The sequence below is a fragment of the Nestor notabilis genome, unplaced genomic scaffold (assembly GCF_000696875.1).
Source record: "Nestor notabilis isolate BGI_N333 unplaced genomic scaffold, ASM69687v1 scaffold12023, whole genome shotgun sequence".
NCBI lineage: Eukaryota > Metazoa > Chordata > Aves > Psittaciformes > Psittacidae > Nestor > Nestor notabilis.
The window spans coordinates 21,752-38,754 of NW_009922679.1; the positions used below are offsets into that span (position 1 = coordinate 21,752).

At 53.3% G+C, this 17,003-nt stretch overlaps 1 protein-coding gene across 7 annotated transcripts in view; it reads left to right on the top strand.

Moving 5' to 3' along the window:
• Positions 1–10,158: 10,158 nt before the first annotated feature.
• Positions 10,159–17,003, top strand: part of NFASC (neurofascin) — a 50,153-nt gene continuing 43,308 nt past the window's right edge. For 5 of the 7 annotated variants that reach the window (XM_010011749.1, XM_010011754.1, XM_010011748.1 and 2 more), the window contains exons 1-6: positions 10,159–10,252; positions 12,285–12,302; positions 13,223–13,328; positions 13,450–13,646; positions 13,942–14,064; positions 14,532–14,702. In XM_010011749.1, coding sequence (XP_010010051.1) covers positions 10,159–10,252; positions 12,285–12,302; positions 13,223–13,328; positions 13,450–13,646; positions 13,942–14,064; positions 14,532–14,702 — 709 coding nt within the window. The remainder of the gene's footprint in view (positions 10,253–12,284; positions 12,303–13,222; positions 13,329–13,449; positions 13,647–13,941; positions 14,065–14,531; positions 14,703–17,003) is intronic. The other 2 variants (XM_010011750.1, XM_010011751.1) reach the window with 1 other exon arrangement.

Here is a 17,003-nt window from a genome sequence, read left to right on the forward strand (position 1 = left end):
TCGTTTGCATCTTTATACAAGGGTTTGAAGAATTACCTGATCATTCCTGGTCCCCTCCCATTTCTCCAACCCTTTCTGGGCTGTTGTCCCATCTGAAGGTTGTCCATGAGCTGGCTCAGGGAGGGAATGTCAGATCTGCTACTGCGTTGCTCTGTCAGCTCTGTTGAAGCGCCTGGGGTTTGAAATGAAATGTCAAAGGCATTTTGCAGAACATGGGAACCAGATGTGCTCCGAGACTGTGTCTGGGGAGTGAAGAGCAGCGTAATCACATACTCTGAGTCTTGTTGGGAGATGGGTCTCTGGGTTTGGGCTGATACCCAGCGTAAGGATGGGGTGGAACCCATGCTCTGGGCAGTAGAAGCTTCCTGGGCCAAGGGTGGCGGATGGAGGGCAGCATCTGGCAGCTGCCTGCACGTGGTGAGGAGCTGTAAGGTGATATGGCAGCTTGAGGGCCCTCGGCCAGGCCCTGGGGAAGAGCTGGTGCCTGTAAGTGCAGCTCTCTTACGGGATTAATCATCAGGAGGCATGTTCCTGCCTTGTCAGTGACACCTCCGTGTTTGATCCGGTTACAGACCTGGGGGGAGATGCTGGCAGGGGTCCCGCCTGGAGGTGGGGTGGCTTTGGGGGGTGGTGGATGAGGGGGACGGGTTGGGAGTGTTGCAGCCAAAAGGATGGGAGAGACTGTGAAGGAGGAGCAGAGCTTGTGTACCCTGTGAAGCACCTATAGTGTTGCATAGGTGGGTCCTTGTGGTCCTCAGCATCTCTGCCACCCATGCCCTCTTGTGCTCCTGTGCAAAAGGATCTTAAAGCTCCTCCAGTTCCAACCCCTGCCAATGGCAGGGGAACCTTCCCCCCGAGCAGGGTGCTCCAAAACCCCCTTAAGCCCCATCCAGGTTGCTCCAAGCCCCTGTGTCCAACCTGGATGGGGCTTTAATTTCCAGTGGGAGGAATGTTCAGTGCTTGAATAACTGCACCCATTCAGCGCATCCTGAAGAGCCCAGCCTGGCCTCGTTGCCTGCACAGCCCTTGGACCCTAGAGCAGCTACTTAGACCTTTCCAACCCTAAACCCTAGAAGTATTCACCTTCCTTCTGGTTGTACTGCTGCAATAACTGCACTGCCTGATGGAGGGAGCGCTCAGCTTACTAAGATCAGGGGCAGTGTGTGCTAATGAAATGGTTTTCTTTTCCCTCTGTTAAATCATCTTAGTGAACTGTTTTGAAAGGAAAACCCGTGGAATGAAAGAATTGGTGAACTGGGCCTGTTTGCTCTGGGCAGGGGTACAGCAGCTCTCGTGGATGCTGGGGACCACTCTGGGCTACAGTACGGACCCTGCTAAAGCTGAAAGGAAGCTTTCCAGTGATTCGAAGGACTCATCAGGGCACTGGCAGGGGATTGGAGGGTAATAGAAGAGTTAAGTGGTCACAAGTGACCAGGAGCTCAGTAACGTGAGATAGAAACACAAATACTCCAGTTCATTTAGTTACCGGCTTCTCTGGGCAGCCTGTGCCAGCACCTCACTGGCCACAGGAGGGAACTGGTACTGGGATAAGTTGTGAGCTGCAGGCTCTGCCGTGAGGGGCACAGGGATCAGCGCCAGCTTGTTCCCATGTCTGATGTGGTGAGAGGTCAGTGCTGGGGTGCTTTGCCCATTGCTGCAGCCGCCTGCCCGAGCATCTCGAGGCGCGTGTGGACAAGGTGCAGGTTATGACCAATGTAGAAGCTCTGGTGCTCTTAACGAGTTCAAGCCAGGCCATCTCCTTGCCTGTGCAGCAGAGAACATACTCTTGTGTCTCTCCCTGGTTGTTGCATCCATCATCTTTATTAGAGCAGCTCAGCCTGCTGCAAGCCCCCAGCCTCTGTGATCCCCCTCGGGGCTGTGCCCTGCAGACGGAGGCAGAGCCGACTCGTGAGGGGGAAAGGCAGCTTTTCCAGAGCAGTTGCTGCATGATCCATCCTCCCGTTGCTGTTTATAGCTCTCACTCTGTGATTAGCAGTTGGCTAACCCCAGGGGCCAGATGCTGCTGTCCCTGAGAGGGGTGGCCAAGGGACACAGCGGGGACAGACACTACCCCTTGCTGTTAGCTGTGTCCTGAACAGCGTGGGATGGACGGACCACACAAAGGAGCTTTGCTGCAAAGGTGAGGGCCTGGTACCTGTCACCGCTGATGCTGCCTGGGGTTTGGCAGCACTAGCATTGTGGTTGGGTTTACACGTAGGTGCAGGACTGAGAAGCTCTGGGGCCAGCCCCAGTGTCACCCACTGCTGGGTGAGGTGCCTGCGGGCAGTGTCCTGTACAGCACTGAAGACATGTGCCATTGGTGTGTCCTGTGCCCCAAAACTGCCTCTTAATGCTTCCTATTTCCCAATATACGAGTAGGAAAGTTTCTTCTTTCCCATTGCACATCGTTTTCCTTTTTAATCCGTATTTTCCACACCAGTTCCTTTCCTTGTCCCTCTTAAAACCAGTTCCCTTCCTTGTCCCATGCAGTAAATGACAATGTGTGTAAAAACGATTGTTATCTCATCTTAGCTGTACCCCACATTTAAGATGTCGTTCAATGTCATGTCGCGCCCGAGGTGCAGCCCATGCAGAACCGATGCTCTGGAGCCCTTTGTTTTCTCCCAGGGATAACTCCAATGAATTGTTGTGGGTTTTCCTCCTTACCCGCTTCTCCCCCTCGCTGATGAAAGGAGGAGCTGTGGAAGCAGCAGCTCCCCGGGAGGGTGGGAAGCTGATTAGTGGGGCTGGTGTGACCCGGTGCCCCGCGGATCGGCTGGCGGGGGGGCACTTCCCCGCCCGTGGGGCCACTTCCCAGCTGCTGCGGGGGCATGGAGCGGGACTGGGGGTGATGGGCCGGCTGGTGAGGCCGTGCTGCTGTCTTCCATGGGAACCTTCATGCTTTTCCTTTATTCCCCCCCGACTACAACCAGTTTGAAGAGGTTAAATGGTATTTTCTGATTAAACCCAGTGATCTCCGCTCATTTCCCACTCGTGCTGTATCTTTTGTCTGACCCTGGGGTCATACTTGACCCCTCTGGACTGGAGTCCCTTTGTGTAACAGAATGATAGTATTTCCTAACATTATCAGAGGGACAGGATGATAAATGAATCCATGTTAATGTAGCACCGAGATATGACCGCAATAGATTAAGAGTCTGTCCCTGGAGTTCCCCGTGTTCCTGGTAGTGATACACAGCTCTGCAGGGGAATGAATGACCTCCTGGAAGCAGGACCGCTGTTTGCACTCAAGCCTGCAAACTGCAATAGCAACAAGAGCAATTATCCCCTTTATCCTGTATTCTTTAAGTGTTTCTGGAATTTGAGCTCTGGCTGCCTGAGAGCTGTTGGGATAAGCTAAAGTATAAATCCCTTCAATGCCAGCATCAGCTCTAAAGTTCAGGGATTGACGGATTCGTTCCCACTTCCCACATGCTGCCCTATGTGGAGCCACAGGGATGCTGCCATGGCTCTTCCTGGCATGTGCTGGTGGGTGCCTTTAGGAAGCCATCCTTATTCCTTTCTCTCAATGCTTGTTTGTTTGCTCAGTCCTTTTACAATGCACACAGCCCGTGGGGCTTGGGGTTGAAAACTCACCCACGAGCGAGGCGAGGCAGGAGGGGTGCAGGCAGTGAAAGGAAAATGCAGCAGACGGCAAAAATCCCGTGGAGGAGTGAGACGAGAAACCAGGGGCTGAGAAGCAGCCTGGGCATGTGTTCCCTGAGGATGTGGTTCTTAAGGATGTGCTGAAAACGTGACGGGAGGAGCTTATGGGCAGTTATCCTGAACAAACCGGCTGCCTGGAGCTTTCATGGGGTGCTGGCAGCGGCTGGGCAGAGCCCTGGGTGACACGGTTGGGCGTGAGGTGTCCCTGCCCATGGCAGGGGTTGGAACTGGATGATCTTGAGGTCCTTTCCCACCCAAACCACTTGTGGTTCTCTGGTGTCTCTGCGAACCTCAGCTGCTGCGGGTTGTGTATGGAGAGATGTCCTTCTGTGCAGTGGACAGGAGCAAAGATCTGCCTGGGGACTCCTCAGGGGACAGAATAGGTATAGAAAATGGTTGTCAATAGGCACTGGACCATCAGTAACCTTAGTCTAGGACTGTTTCCCATGAGAAGCCTGACTTCCCTTCTTGCCTGTGATGAGGGGGTCCACAGGTCTGAAGCGTTAGTTTCTGAAAGGAGGGGAATAATTCCTCTGTAAGGGGGAGAAGACGAGATGCAAATCAATTTGGTGGTGTTTGCTCAGGCAGTTGTTTCTCAGAACAATTGTGCAAGCTGTGCCCAACCTCAGGAGCACACAAAGCGCTTCTCTCTCCTCCAAACAGAGGCAAGGGGGAAGCGTTGCGGCCGTCCCCAGGGCAGGGCACGGGCTGTCCCTTGGGGTGGAAATGCCAAATCATCATGTTTTTGTGATCATTTCTTTGCTGCTTCATAGACTGGTTTTGGTTGAAGGGACCTTAAAGCTCCTCCAGCTCCAACCCCTTTCCCGGGCAGGGACACCTTCCACTAGAGCAGGTTGCTCCAAGCCCCTGTGTCCAACCTGGCCTTCAATAATACATAATGGTTTCTTTCCTTTTCCCCACTGATTCCTGTGCTGTGATGCAGTGTCTGCTTTGAGTGGCTTCCTGTGCATGTTGTAGGGACGCAGCTGTACATACATCTGGTGTGTACCTGGGAAAAGAGGTGTGGATGTGTCCATCCCTATCACACAGGTTTCGTGTCACAAGGTGGGTCCTGGCTCCCTGCATGGAGTTCACCCCCATGGAGCTGTTCCACTGATGAGGTGTCAGGATGGGCTGGCACGAGCGAGGTGGCTTCTACAAGGTGTGACAGAAGGTCCTATCCCTGCCAAACAAAAGGGGGGTGCAGATATATGGCCTGGGAGCCAGCAACCTGGGAACCCCTCCGATGTGTTCCATATGGCGCGGGGAAGACCGTGGAGAGCCTGAGCGGAGCAGGAGCAAAACAAAGCCTTTAGTCGCTGTTAGGGAATCTCAGGGATATATTCCCCCCAACCCAATGTTTTTCATTATCTGAAACCAGAAGGGTTTTCTCTTTGTGGAAATGCTGCTCTGTGCTATTCAATCAGTATTAATTAAGCGGTTGAAATGCATTAAATGGTGCTGTAAGAATCTTCTGGGGAACACTTGCAGCTCGAGTTTTACTGTTCCTCTTACAACCGTAAATAAGGATAAATGCCTAATTGCTCCTGAAAGCATCCTGCTGGACCCAATGAGCTGACTAAACCCAATCTCTCATGTAGAATGGTTTAATTTTATTTAACTTCAACCAGGGATTCCCCTTGCTTCCTGTTCCTGTGTCTGTTCCACAGCCCCCCCTCTGCTTCAAAGAGTTCATCCCTGTGGTCATTTTGCTGGAGCAGGGCTACAGGGAAGGGATTTGTTTCCACCGTTGTTCTGGAAGGTCTCATCTCATTAAGATGTTGAGAAGAAAATTAATCTCAGCCCTTCCCAAATGCTCTTTGTGCTCCCAAGGGAAGTCCTTTGACTCTGCTCAGCTTCCCTGGGGCAGGATGGAGCTTAGCGGGGTTGGAGCAGGACATATCCCACGTGTTGTGGTTTGCAGGGATGTGGTTTTGGGAATGATGGTGAAGAGCCAAGTTTTGGTCAAACCAGCCTGTGTGGGATCAGGGTCCTGGCTTCTGCTGAGTGGGGTCTCGCTGGTGAGTGCGCTTCTGCAGCAAGAGGTATTTGCATGAACCCTTTCCCTCCGGCGCGGTGGAGCCTGGCTGGAGAAGCAGCAAAGTGGATTACACGGCATGTGGTTCATGTCCTGCTAATGAGCAGAGCATGTCCAGCCTCATCCAGCCCCTTCTGCTGGGGAGGAGAGCCTGTGACAGCCAAACTTCCCCCCCACCTCTCCTGGCTGTGCCAATCAAAGCCAGCGGGAAACCTGTTGGTGCCGAGCAGATGGGAGCTGTGGCTCGCTGTTGTGGGGGGAAGCAGGGATGCGCCAGGGCTGGGAACGAGGATGCACGAGTGCAGCTGCCCCCCATCTGCGGAAAGGAGAGATTTCCCCCATCTCAAGGCAGGCAGGAAGCAATGTGCATATTGAATTGACATGCGAGTGGAGGAAGAGAGATTCCAAGTTTCTTCTGCATGGCTGTGAAGGTCTGTGGCCCTGCCAAGCTGGTGGGCAGCCGGCTGGGCTGGCTTGGTGTCCCCTGGGAGCTGTGAAGCGAGGAAGGAGGCAGTGTCTGGAGAGAAACCCTCTATAGTGGTACCATCCACAGCATTCCGGGTGCTGGAAGGGGCTGAAGGACTTTCAAAAGCCAATTTTTCATAAATCATGAATGGTTTAGGTTGGAAAGAGCCTTAAAGCTGCTCCAGCTCCAACCCCTGCCACAGGCAGGGGCACCTTCCACTAGAGCAGGTTGCTCCAAGCCCCTGTGTCCACCCTGGCCTTTTTTCAGCTTTCACTGCAGGTTTTGAGTGGCTTCCAAAGTGCTCAGAGCTGTTTTCTGGTGTAATTATTGGTACGTGAGTGGTGACTTTACATAAGGAGAAACTTGAGAGTGTGAAACCAGGCAATGACCAGGCAATGACCCTGGAGCAGCTTGTGGGCTGGGTCTGCTTTCATCCCATTCACCACATGGCTGTCGAGGTCATCAAGGTGTATTCATCTGGTGGGTGCTGGGATCATCAGCACCTCTTGGGAGAGGGTGCCATTGGGGCTTGGTCCCTGCTGGGGACTGATCATCCCATCATGGGTGTCTCCATTGTCCCCTGGTGTCGGTCCCATTTTTGTCTTTCCTGCATTTAGTTTTCCCTCCAATGCCTGTTCAGAGCGAGGATGGAGGCTCCAAGTGGAGCAGAGTTAAGGTTTCACATCCGCCACTTACTTACAAAAGTATCTGATGCCTCTGGAGGGAGGCTCGAGCCAAGGTCTGGGGTGTATTTCTCAACCCAGGCTGTTCTTTGGAAGGATGATGCAGTAGGTCACAGGGGAGACGGAAAACGCCAACAAGTCTGGAATCCATTTCTGAGCTCTGGGGAAGTATTTAGGGAAAAAGGCACCCGAGTCTGTCCCATTGCCTGGAGCTGCAGGGAGCAACGGGACGTGGCTTTTGTTGGGGCTCGGTGCAGGTTCAATGCTGGATGAGAAATGCATTTCAAGCAGTTTGATTCCTACTTGATGGCACCACAATCCCATGTCTGTTTGTGTGAGATTTTGCTCTGTGCTGTGTTTTCACTGAACATTCAGGGCCCAGATTTAAGGTCAAGTTTGGGTCCAGGCAGCTCAGAGGCTTCCTGAGCATCCCCAGACTCAACCCTCCTTCCTGCATGGCTCTGGCCATCCCATTAGATCTTTCCTGTGTTGCGCAATGGGGTCAGGAGCAATGATTAAGAAATGCTGAGCCTTCCAAGAAGTGGTCTCTGCTGCTTTTCGTGGGCCATGGGGTTCAGTCAGTCCCAGAAGCAGCTTCGCAACTCTGAGCATCCCCACATAGCATGTTCATGCCCCTACTTCAGCTCCAGCTGGGGAGATGGCCCCATCGCCGGGCGAGGAGCACGCGGACAATGGGGCTGTGTTCTGCATGGCCAGGGGCTCGGGCACTGCCTGTCCCCAGGACCCACCTACACGCACAGGCACGTCTGCAGCTTGTTCCTGGTGCACAGCGCCTCGCACCCACATCTGCCCCGCAACAAAGGGGCCCTGGAGGAGCCTGATGTTTGCCCTCCTAAAGGTGGGGATGCGTTTGGTGTCTGCTCTGTCATGGGCTCATTGTTTGCTCATGGTCAGTGGGTGCGCGGTGCTGCACGGGCTGCCCTGTCCTCCCTGGCTCACGTCCTGGCACTGGAAGCATCCAGGTCATTCCCATGTAGTTCTGCCCAGTTCCAGTTCAGAGCCACCCTGTCGCTGCTGCTCCCGTAAGCAGCTCAAAAGTGATTTCCAAATTTATCTCTTCCTTGTTTTACAGTCCCAATGCATGGTGATGGATGAGATATGCTCTTTTGCATCATTAGCTGCATGGATCATAGAATCCCAGCCTGGTTTGGCTTGAAGGGACCTTAAAGCTCCTCCAGCTTCAACCCCTGCCCCGGGCAGGGACACCTTCCACTAGAGCAGATTGCTCCAAGCCCCTGTGTCCAGCCTGGCCTTGAACACTGCCGGGGATGTGTTCAAGATGGTCCCTGTGTGTATTGTATATATCAGTGTTTGGGCTCAGCCCTTTCTGTATTCCCATTTATTGCAAACTGCAGGTATGGACAAGTATCTCCCAAGCATCTGTGCCAGGAACCTGCTCTTTCATGTCACTCCCATTTCTTTCACATTAACTAGTCCCCAATTTAAAGAAACCCACATGTTCTTTGCTTCCCAGGCTCCAGCAGCATTTAGATGTGTGCTATTTCAATGCCTGCTGTCTTGCACCTTTCCTCCCATACTTCATCTGCGAATGAAGCGGGGTTTAAAGCACTCTGATAGTGATGTGGAGCATCTGCTTGTGAGCACAGTAGGACACTAGAAATCTCAGCCTTGCAGAATCTCTGGCTGCAGTATTGGCTGATTCAGTTCCTAAGTTGGACTCATAAGAGAAGGGCATAAAACTGCCTGATCCATTACTCATTTTAAGCTGTAACTGGAGAAATGAACCGCTTTAAGAGAGGAAGGCTACAGATCAAAATGCTATTTTCCCTTCGACAGAAAGCTAAAGAAGTCATTGGAAAAGCTTTGTTCGGCATGACCTGCTCACAGGACTGCACAAGGCCTGGACGTGACTTTAATCACTGCTTCACTCCTATCATTATTCTGTCCTTCAACGCTTTTTATTGCAACAGCTGGATTGGAAAATCCTCAGAATGAGCAGAAAAGATTCCCACCCCACAATCTGTCATCTGGTGTAAGTGGGACACGTGGGGACAGAGAGTTCCTTCAGGCCCTGGAGACCCTGATCACACCCAGGCAGGGCTGGATGGAGAAACCATTAAACACGTCTAGTTCCCGCCAAGAATAACAGGGAAAAGTGTCCTTAAAAGTTGCCTTGTGCTGGGATTGAGCGTGTCCAGGGTTCACAGGGCTCCCCGGGCCATGTGTCAGGGCTGTTTATTCTCTAGGACATCTGCTCCTCACTGGCTCCCAGCAGCATTCCCTGTGGGACCCGGAGCCCCCCAGCACCCCCCTGTTTGTCTGTTGTTCCCAGTGCCCCCTCCCTCCCACTCCACATCGGGCTTGGGAACAGCTGAAGCGGCAGCCGCAGCATCCAAAGCTGCAGCCGGTGATTTATATGTGGCGGGGCTGCCAAGATGCCCTGTCCCCCGCCCCCTGCTTGGCCACATCCCACCTTGGAGGAGCAGCATGGAGCGAGGCTGGGATTTTCCACTGCTTGCTGGCCTGGTGTTATTCTTGTTCTTAGCTGAGCGCTTTCTGCGTGGCTGATGTCCTTTTTATAACTCTGCTACAGAGGGTTCTATCTCAGCAGCGATGTGCTGCAGCAGCAGTTTCTAAGGGGGCTTTTATGGTACAGATGGGATGATTTATCCTCCTTGTTGCTCTTTATTAATCTGCATTTAGTCTGTGGGTTTATTAACAGCAAAATAAGAAGTGTGGGAAATGCATATGATGACCTGGCAGTCCCTGGGAGATGTGGATGGTGCTGCTGCACATCTGGCACCAGGGAGGGAAACAGCTGGAAATGAGCAGGGAAACCTTCCACTAGAGCAGGTCGCTCCAAGCCCCTGTGTCCAACCTGCCCTTGAACACTGCCAGGGATGGGGCAGCCACAGCTTCTCTGGGCACCCTGTGCCAGCGCCTCAGCACCCTCACAGGGAAGAGCTTCTGCCTAAGCCTGTGAGGTTAGGAAATAACAAATAACCCCACAAGGCTGATTTCCTGCCAGCAGAACAGCCCAGAGGTCGGGAGGGCCACCACAGTGGGTTTGTACCTGGATCACCAGGGCCTGGAGACCATCTTTCTGGCACTAGTCACACCCTGTCCCTTCACAGCAGTAGTTTTGGACTGGAAACACACTCTCTCCACAGCTGCCGACAGGAAGAAGGCAGAACTGGGGCTGGGAACGGGTCGGTGATGCTGGGTCTGTGTTTGTTTTGCAGCTGAGGATCGGTCTGTGCTTGCTGCTGCTCTGCTCACCCTGGGGGACACGGCTGAGGTCCTAACGCTGCCCAGCATCCAAAATGGTCATGCAAAGACACCACCTCACCTGTGCAGGAATAGCATTCACTCTCTACCTTTATCACCTCGTCAGCACCATTGAAGTCCCTCTGGACTGTAAGTTGTGGTTTACGCCTCTAAGAACTCCTGCTGAGGAGGTAGAGTGAAGATGTGCCTAGCCCAGGTCCTGCTCCAGCCTCAAGTTGTCTTTCCTGTTGCTTGTTTGGGGCTATTTTTCTTGCTATAAACCATTTTATAAAGTCACTGGGATTGTCTAAATCAGAGTGATTTATCTCAAAAGCTGAGCAGAGGGCTTGAAACCACCTATCAAAATGGAACAGAGCACCTCGGCCAAGCTGGCGAGTCTTCAGCCTGTTGATTTACATGGCATATACCAGGGCTGATGGTTCCTATGGAGCCTGGGCAGGCTTTGGGATGCTCTTTTGTGGAGGATGTGAGCTCGTTGCTGGTCTTACCCAGCACGAGTTGACACCAATGTCCTTGAGGACAATGGAGACCTGAGCAGGTCCTGCAGAGCAATGTGTTTTTTCTCTCTGTTAGTAATTTGAGGTCAATTCTGAGCTGGGAATTATGTTTTATGGAATTGCTGGGGGATGTGGAGCGAGGAGGAAGGGGGCCACGGGCTGATGTTTCTGCTGAATGAGCATCTTCAGGCCAGCACATGGGAAATGCGTGAATTGTCTGGTAGCTGAGGTGGGGGTTCACTCTGAGGGCTGCTCAGCCGCTGCTCTGGAAACCACTTGTGCCATTTCTTTGTGGCCCAGCTTCCTCCTGTAGCTGCTGTTAGTAAGAATCAGCCCAACGCTGCGAGGAACCTCTTCTGACAGCGCGATGTGCAGAAAAACTCTGCTGAGCAGAGTGTTAGTGGCGGAAGTGCAGCCCTCTGCCAGGGTCTGAATTCAGGCTGAAGTGTGAAAGTTGCTCTTGATAGGAGGAGTTTCTACCCTGTGGATTGCTGCTGATCCCCGGCTCTGGGCAGCAAAATGGGAAGGAAGAATTTGAGAGAGTGGCTTTTGGCTGACATTTGAAAATGACTGAAGAGAACGGGTGGGAAAGCTCTGATTTATGGGGGGGATGAAGACCTGTGTTACTTGCACAGGGAACAAGCCCAGACTTGAGTCCCTGCTCTGCTCGATTCCAGATGAAAATATCCTGGAGCCAGCACTAACACATACAAGACATTCTGTTCCCAGCACCAGGAATTTCACTGGATGCACACAACTAGGTGGTTCCTGCAGCCCTGGGCTTTGTTAGCATCAATAACCTTCCCGGAATGCAGAGAGCTGGCATGGAAGCAGGCTGCAGTTAAGGAAACCTGGTGGGGTCTGCAAACAGCCACCTTCTGCTGTTCCTTGTCCTTTGCATCAGCAAAGGAGTCATTTTGCTCCTTGAATGTAAAGTGACCTTAGAAAAGTAAGAGAAGTGCTGGCAGCTGGTGGAGATGCGCTGGAGGCAGCGGCAGCAGCTCACCCTCCCCTCCCTTCCTCCTCCTGCTCCCTGCTGCACAGCACCGAGCAGCAGGAGATCATCATCCTCTCCAGCACTGCTGGGGACCTGGGACCATCCTCACCTCAGGACACTGCTGCAAAGTCCTGTCTGCTCCCAGAGATGAGCTCCTTCACCCACAGCTGAGCCTGGGCTCTGCCTGGTCCCCATGGGAAGCTGGGCGATGTGGGCAGATGGGTGGCAAAGCCCCAGGGTCACAGCAGTGTCAGGGGAGCAGCACCTAAAAAACCAACTAAGGGTTTATCAGGCACGTGTTAACCTCTGATTTAGGGCGATGGAACTGGGGGGGGGCTCAGGATAAGCCTGGCCATGGGAAGAAGGGAATGTTGTCAACTCCTACAGGTGATCCAATGGACTGTGGGGCCACCAAAGCCCACAGGTGAGTGGCACGAGTACGCCTGTGCCATCTTCTGGCCCCCAAAACCCTGCTGCGGAGGCAAAGGGCAGCTCATAGGGCTCTTCTGCAGTAGCTTAGAACATGCTTGTATCATAAAATGACTTGTGTGTAGTATTTGTGAGCCCTGCAACAACTCAGCCTGTTTGTGTACATGGTGTGTATAGGTTTGTTCTTCAGCTAACCTCTTCTCTTTTCCCCATCACGCCTGCACTTTGGGAATAACAGCAAATATTCAGAGTGAATGTAAGTGCTCCCTCGCCCTCCGCGTGCATGTCTGTCCTGCATGGCGAAGCAGGGCGCGAGGGCTGGGTGCCACACGGGGCCGTGGTGGCTGCCGCTTGGCACATGGTCTACTGGGTGCATTGCTTGCTTCTGTGGCCACAACTGGGACCATCCACCCCAAGGCATGGGTGGGAGAGAGGAAGGTGCTGAAGGAGCTTGGGAGGAGTGCATGGGCTCTGCTGCTCTCCCCGGGGCACAAACTGGACTGTCTTTGCAAGGCAAATGTTGTTTCTGCAGGGGCTTGGTACAGCTAATGCTCAGAGGAGAGCAGGTTCCTCTGCCTTGCACAAGTACGTGTGCCCAAGGGGCTCCGTGGGCTGACATGTTTGAAGCATCACTAACTCTCAGGGGCAGAGCAAAGAGCCTCGGACCTGAGCAGCTTCCTTCCAGGTCAGCCATGGGACTGAGCAGTTCAGGAGCAGAGCCATGTCCTCCTCACAAGCCCTGCCCTTCCGAACACCAGCGCTGTGCCCCTCCTGGGTAACCCGGGGGGGTTTGAGCCTCTTCCTTGCACAGGGAGAACCTGTAAAGGTCCTGCTGTGGGTCTTGGGCTCCCAGTCCCAGCTGCAGCCAGGGTGCCTTTCGGTCTGATTCAAAGAGTCTGTGGTCGCAGGGGGATGTAACTGTGAAATTCCTTAATGACACCAAGATACCAAGTGAGAAACAGGAGCTTTCTGGTACCCGAAGTGCTGATGGTCTGAGAGGTATTGAGTAGCACCTCCCATGGGAAATTCCTCAGGTGTTGAAGGTCTTTAAACCAGAAGTTGTCCACCCAGCCTGGGGAAGAAGCTGAAATCCCATCAGGATCTGCTGCAAGATGGCACAGAGGGGATTCACCCTCTCCACACAACCCTCCTCATGGCTTTTCCTTTGCTTTGCAGTGCCTCAGCCCCCCACAATCACCAAGCAGTCCGTGAAGGACTACATCGTCGACCCCAGGGATAACATCTTCATTGAATGTGAAGCCAAAGGGAACCCCGTGCCCACGTAAGTGCATCCTCAGCCCCCGCTGTGCTGCAGCTCTGCTGTTCGCTAGAGCTCAGGTAAGAAGCTCACCAGGTCCGCACGGTGCATGGTGACATTCCCAACCTCTCCTCTGCGCTCGCAGCTTTTCCTGGACGCGGAACGGGAAGTTCTTCAACGTGGCGAAGGACCCCAAGGTGTCGATGCGGCGGCGGTCGGGGACGCTGGTCATTGACTTCCACAGCGGGGGCCGGCCGGAGGACTACGAGGGCGAGTACCAGTGCTTCGCCCGCAATGACTACGGCACCGCGCTCTCCAGCAAGATCCACCTCCAGGTTTCTAGTGAGTAGCAGCAGAGCAGGCGGCCTGGGAGAGCAGAGGTCGTGTACGAGAGGCATGGAGTGCTCAAATACCTCACCCTGCCCCATCCGCTGCCGGTGGCGGGAGGTACCCAGAACAGGGCTATGGCTGTAGCTAACAGGGATATACTTGGTGTAGGTTTAAGGGAATCTTGCACGTGTAATAATGAAGTTTGCATCGAGGCTGCTCCATCGAAACCAGGCCAGGTCCCACGGGAAGAGATCTGCGACGTTCCCACCCTCCCTTCCTCACGTGGTGTCTTTGCTTCTAATGGCAGAGTCTCCCCTGTGGCCCAAGGAGAAGGTGGATGTGATAGAGGTGGATGAAGGTGCTCCCCTCAGCCTGCAGTGCAACCCGCCGCCGGGCCTGCCCTCTCCCGTCATCTTCTGGATGAGCAGCTGTGAGTTGGGGGGAAACACCCTTCCCCATGGACCCCATGGGCAGCTTTTCCATCACCTGCACTGGTTATTTCAAATAGCTCTGTTGAGGGTCGTTGCTGCTAGTTCAGAGCTGGAGGCACACATGTGGCACACATGGCTTTAACCTGCCAGAGGGGAGACTGAGATGAGCTCTTGGGCAGAAGCTCTTCTCTGTGAGGGTGCTGAGGCGCTGGCACAGGGTGCCCAGAGAAGCTGTGGCTGCCCCATCCCTGGCAGTGCTCAAGGCCAGGTTGGACACAGGGGCTTGGAGCGACCTGCTCTAGTGGAAGGTGTCCCTGCCTGGGGCAGGGGTTGGAGCTGCAGGAGCTTTAAGGTCCCTTCAACCCAAAACATATTATAATATGCAGTTTGGGTCCTGGGTTTGCTTTTGTCCTTTACCACCTGCAGGAGTACCTGACTTGATCTCAATACCTCTCCTCCCTTGCAGCCATGGAGCCCATCCACCAGGACAAGCGTGTCTCCCAGGGCCAGAACGGGGACTTGTACTTCTCCAATGTGATGCTGCAGGATGCCCAGACTGACTACAGCTGCAACGCGCGCTTCCACTTCACCCACACCATCCAGCAGAAAAACCCCTACACCCTCAAGGTGAAAACCAGTAAGTGTCACGGTGACTGCTCAGGGTGGCTCTTCCTGGCCTCGCAGGCAGGATTTTCCTTCCAGACATCTTATTGGTGTCCTTGATGGCCCTGAGAACCAGCAGGGAGAAGGGTGGCTTCCTTCGCTTCAGTTAGGATAGTGCCAGAACCAGTTTGGGTGAGGGTTGAGGGATGGTTTCCCTCCAGCATCAGAGAGCTTTGCAGCTTCATGGGTTGAGGGCTGCAGAGGCAGCTTGGTGCAGGTACCTCTAAGTCTGTGTGTCTGGGATAGAGTGGAAAGTATTTCAACAGGGATGGGGCATTGTCCCCATCCTGAAGGAAATGTACAACATCAAGTGATGCTTCCTTAATTTGAAAAGCTGGGAAGAGCCTTAGTGTGCTCCAAGCTCAGGTTCACGTGCGGGTGTTGTACTGGGGGATTGAGTGTGTGTGAACCTTGCAAGGTCAGGATTTACCTATGGAGCAGGAGCTGTTCCTTTGCTCTGGCATGTGTGTGATCACAGGAGGGCTTGAGCCTTTGGGCTCTGAGCGTGGACTCATGGGATCAGGAGATCCAGCCATCTCCCTTTCACCACGGTGAAGAACATCGTCTTGGCTCTCTCTAGGCATGGGAAGAGCCTTTCCATGGGCATGTCCAACCACCAGAAGCGAGACTGCTTGAAGGAAGGTTTGCTCCTGGTGCTAATGTTTCATGCCAGAGCGCTGCAGGACGCGATGCTCTGGGGTTAGTGCCCGTCCTGCAGAGCATGGGCTCTCTTTTGGGGGTGTGTGATGTGCAGAGCAGCAATCAACACAGAAACAGCACCTCTGGGCCCCAGTCATCACTCAGGAGCCATCTCCTGTTCCCAGCAAGGTCCAGTAAGTGTGTGCTGGAAGATACAAGGCTGTGTCTTGAGGAGCAGACTCTTGCGTAAAGCGGGTGCAGGGTACTCCTAAATCCTGGCGTTAGGAGCTTAATTGGACCTTGCAGCAGCTTGAACGAGAAGTAACACTATTAAAATGACCCGAGAGCGATGTGAGAGCAGATGGGGCCTGGAGTGTTTTGCACTTTTATTGTAACAGCTTCTCCTTGGTGCAAAGCATGAGTGGAGAATCGGGAAGAGGGAGTATCAGCAGGCTCTGCTGATGGAGGGGGGGGCAGGGAGTTAATTGTGAGTGTTACTTGTGTGTGGTCACTTGAGCCTCCAAAGGCTCCAGCTGATCGGTTTGTGCAGCTCTGGAGAACACATGGAAGACATTCTGGCAGGTTCTCTGCAGACAGATACAAGCTCCCCCTCCTGCCACCCTCAGTTGCCTTCTGTTTCCAGGCTCTGTAGAACTGGTGCTCAGTTATGCTGGATCCTCTCTTGAAGTTTTCGTTTCTGCTGCATTATCAGATGCAAACCCCATGCCAAGAACTGCACAGGGGCCCTTATAATGTAAAGAACTGAGGGTCTAATTTCTCACCTGTAAGGATACAGAAAGTTCTTTTCATGTACAATGTTCAAAGGAGATGAGCTTGTGTTTGTCTCAAGCTGTTCCATCATCTCAGCCTTAAGCCAGGAGCATTGGCTGTCCTTAAAGGAAGTTCACCCGCTGCTGAGAACTCATAGCATGGGATTGCCATGCCCTTGGGTGCCAGAGGAGGAAAATGCAAAGGTTTTGGGGAGTGATACAGAATGTTCCTCTGCTGTATCACAGACTCATGGAATAGTTTGTGTTGAAGGGGCCTTAAAGCTGCTCCAGCTCCAACCCCCGCCATGGGCAGGGACACCTTCCACTGGAGCAGGTTGCTCCAAGCCCCTGTGTCCAACCTGGCCCTGAACACTTGGTATCCAGGTTCAGATACCTCTTGGGCATTGGCTGGGCTCTCCTAATGCCCTTGCACAGATACATGATGTGTGGCTGATGACTTAAGGCTCAGGGCAACAGCTATATGGTCGCCAACACAGCCTCTCGCATCTCCTGTTGGGCAGATGACTGTAACGTGGCCGTCCCGCATCCTGGTGGAAACCAGGGTGTTCGCGGACACCAAAACTATATTTTGGGTCATGGTGTGAGCTGAGGAGGGCAGATCCTCAGCACTTGTGGGCTTTCTTCTTCAAGCAGAGGTGGTGGTTGCCAATACACGAGAGCAGCACGCTGTTGAAAAGCTGGTGTTCTGCATGTAACACAATCTACTTTAATTATCTGGTAATTAAAAGGGATTTTCCACCAGATTGTGCTTTTAGAACCTAATTATTATTATTATTTGTTCATCTTCACCATGCCCTTCTGCACCATTATGCTGCTGCTTGGCTGTGTCCAGCCTATGCCTTATG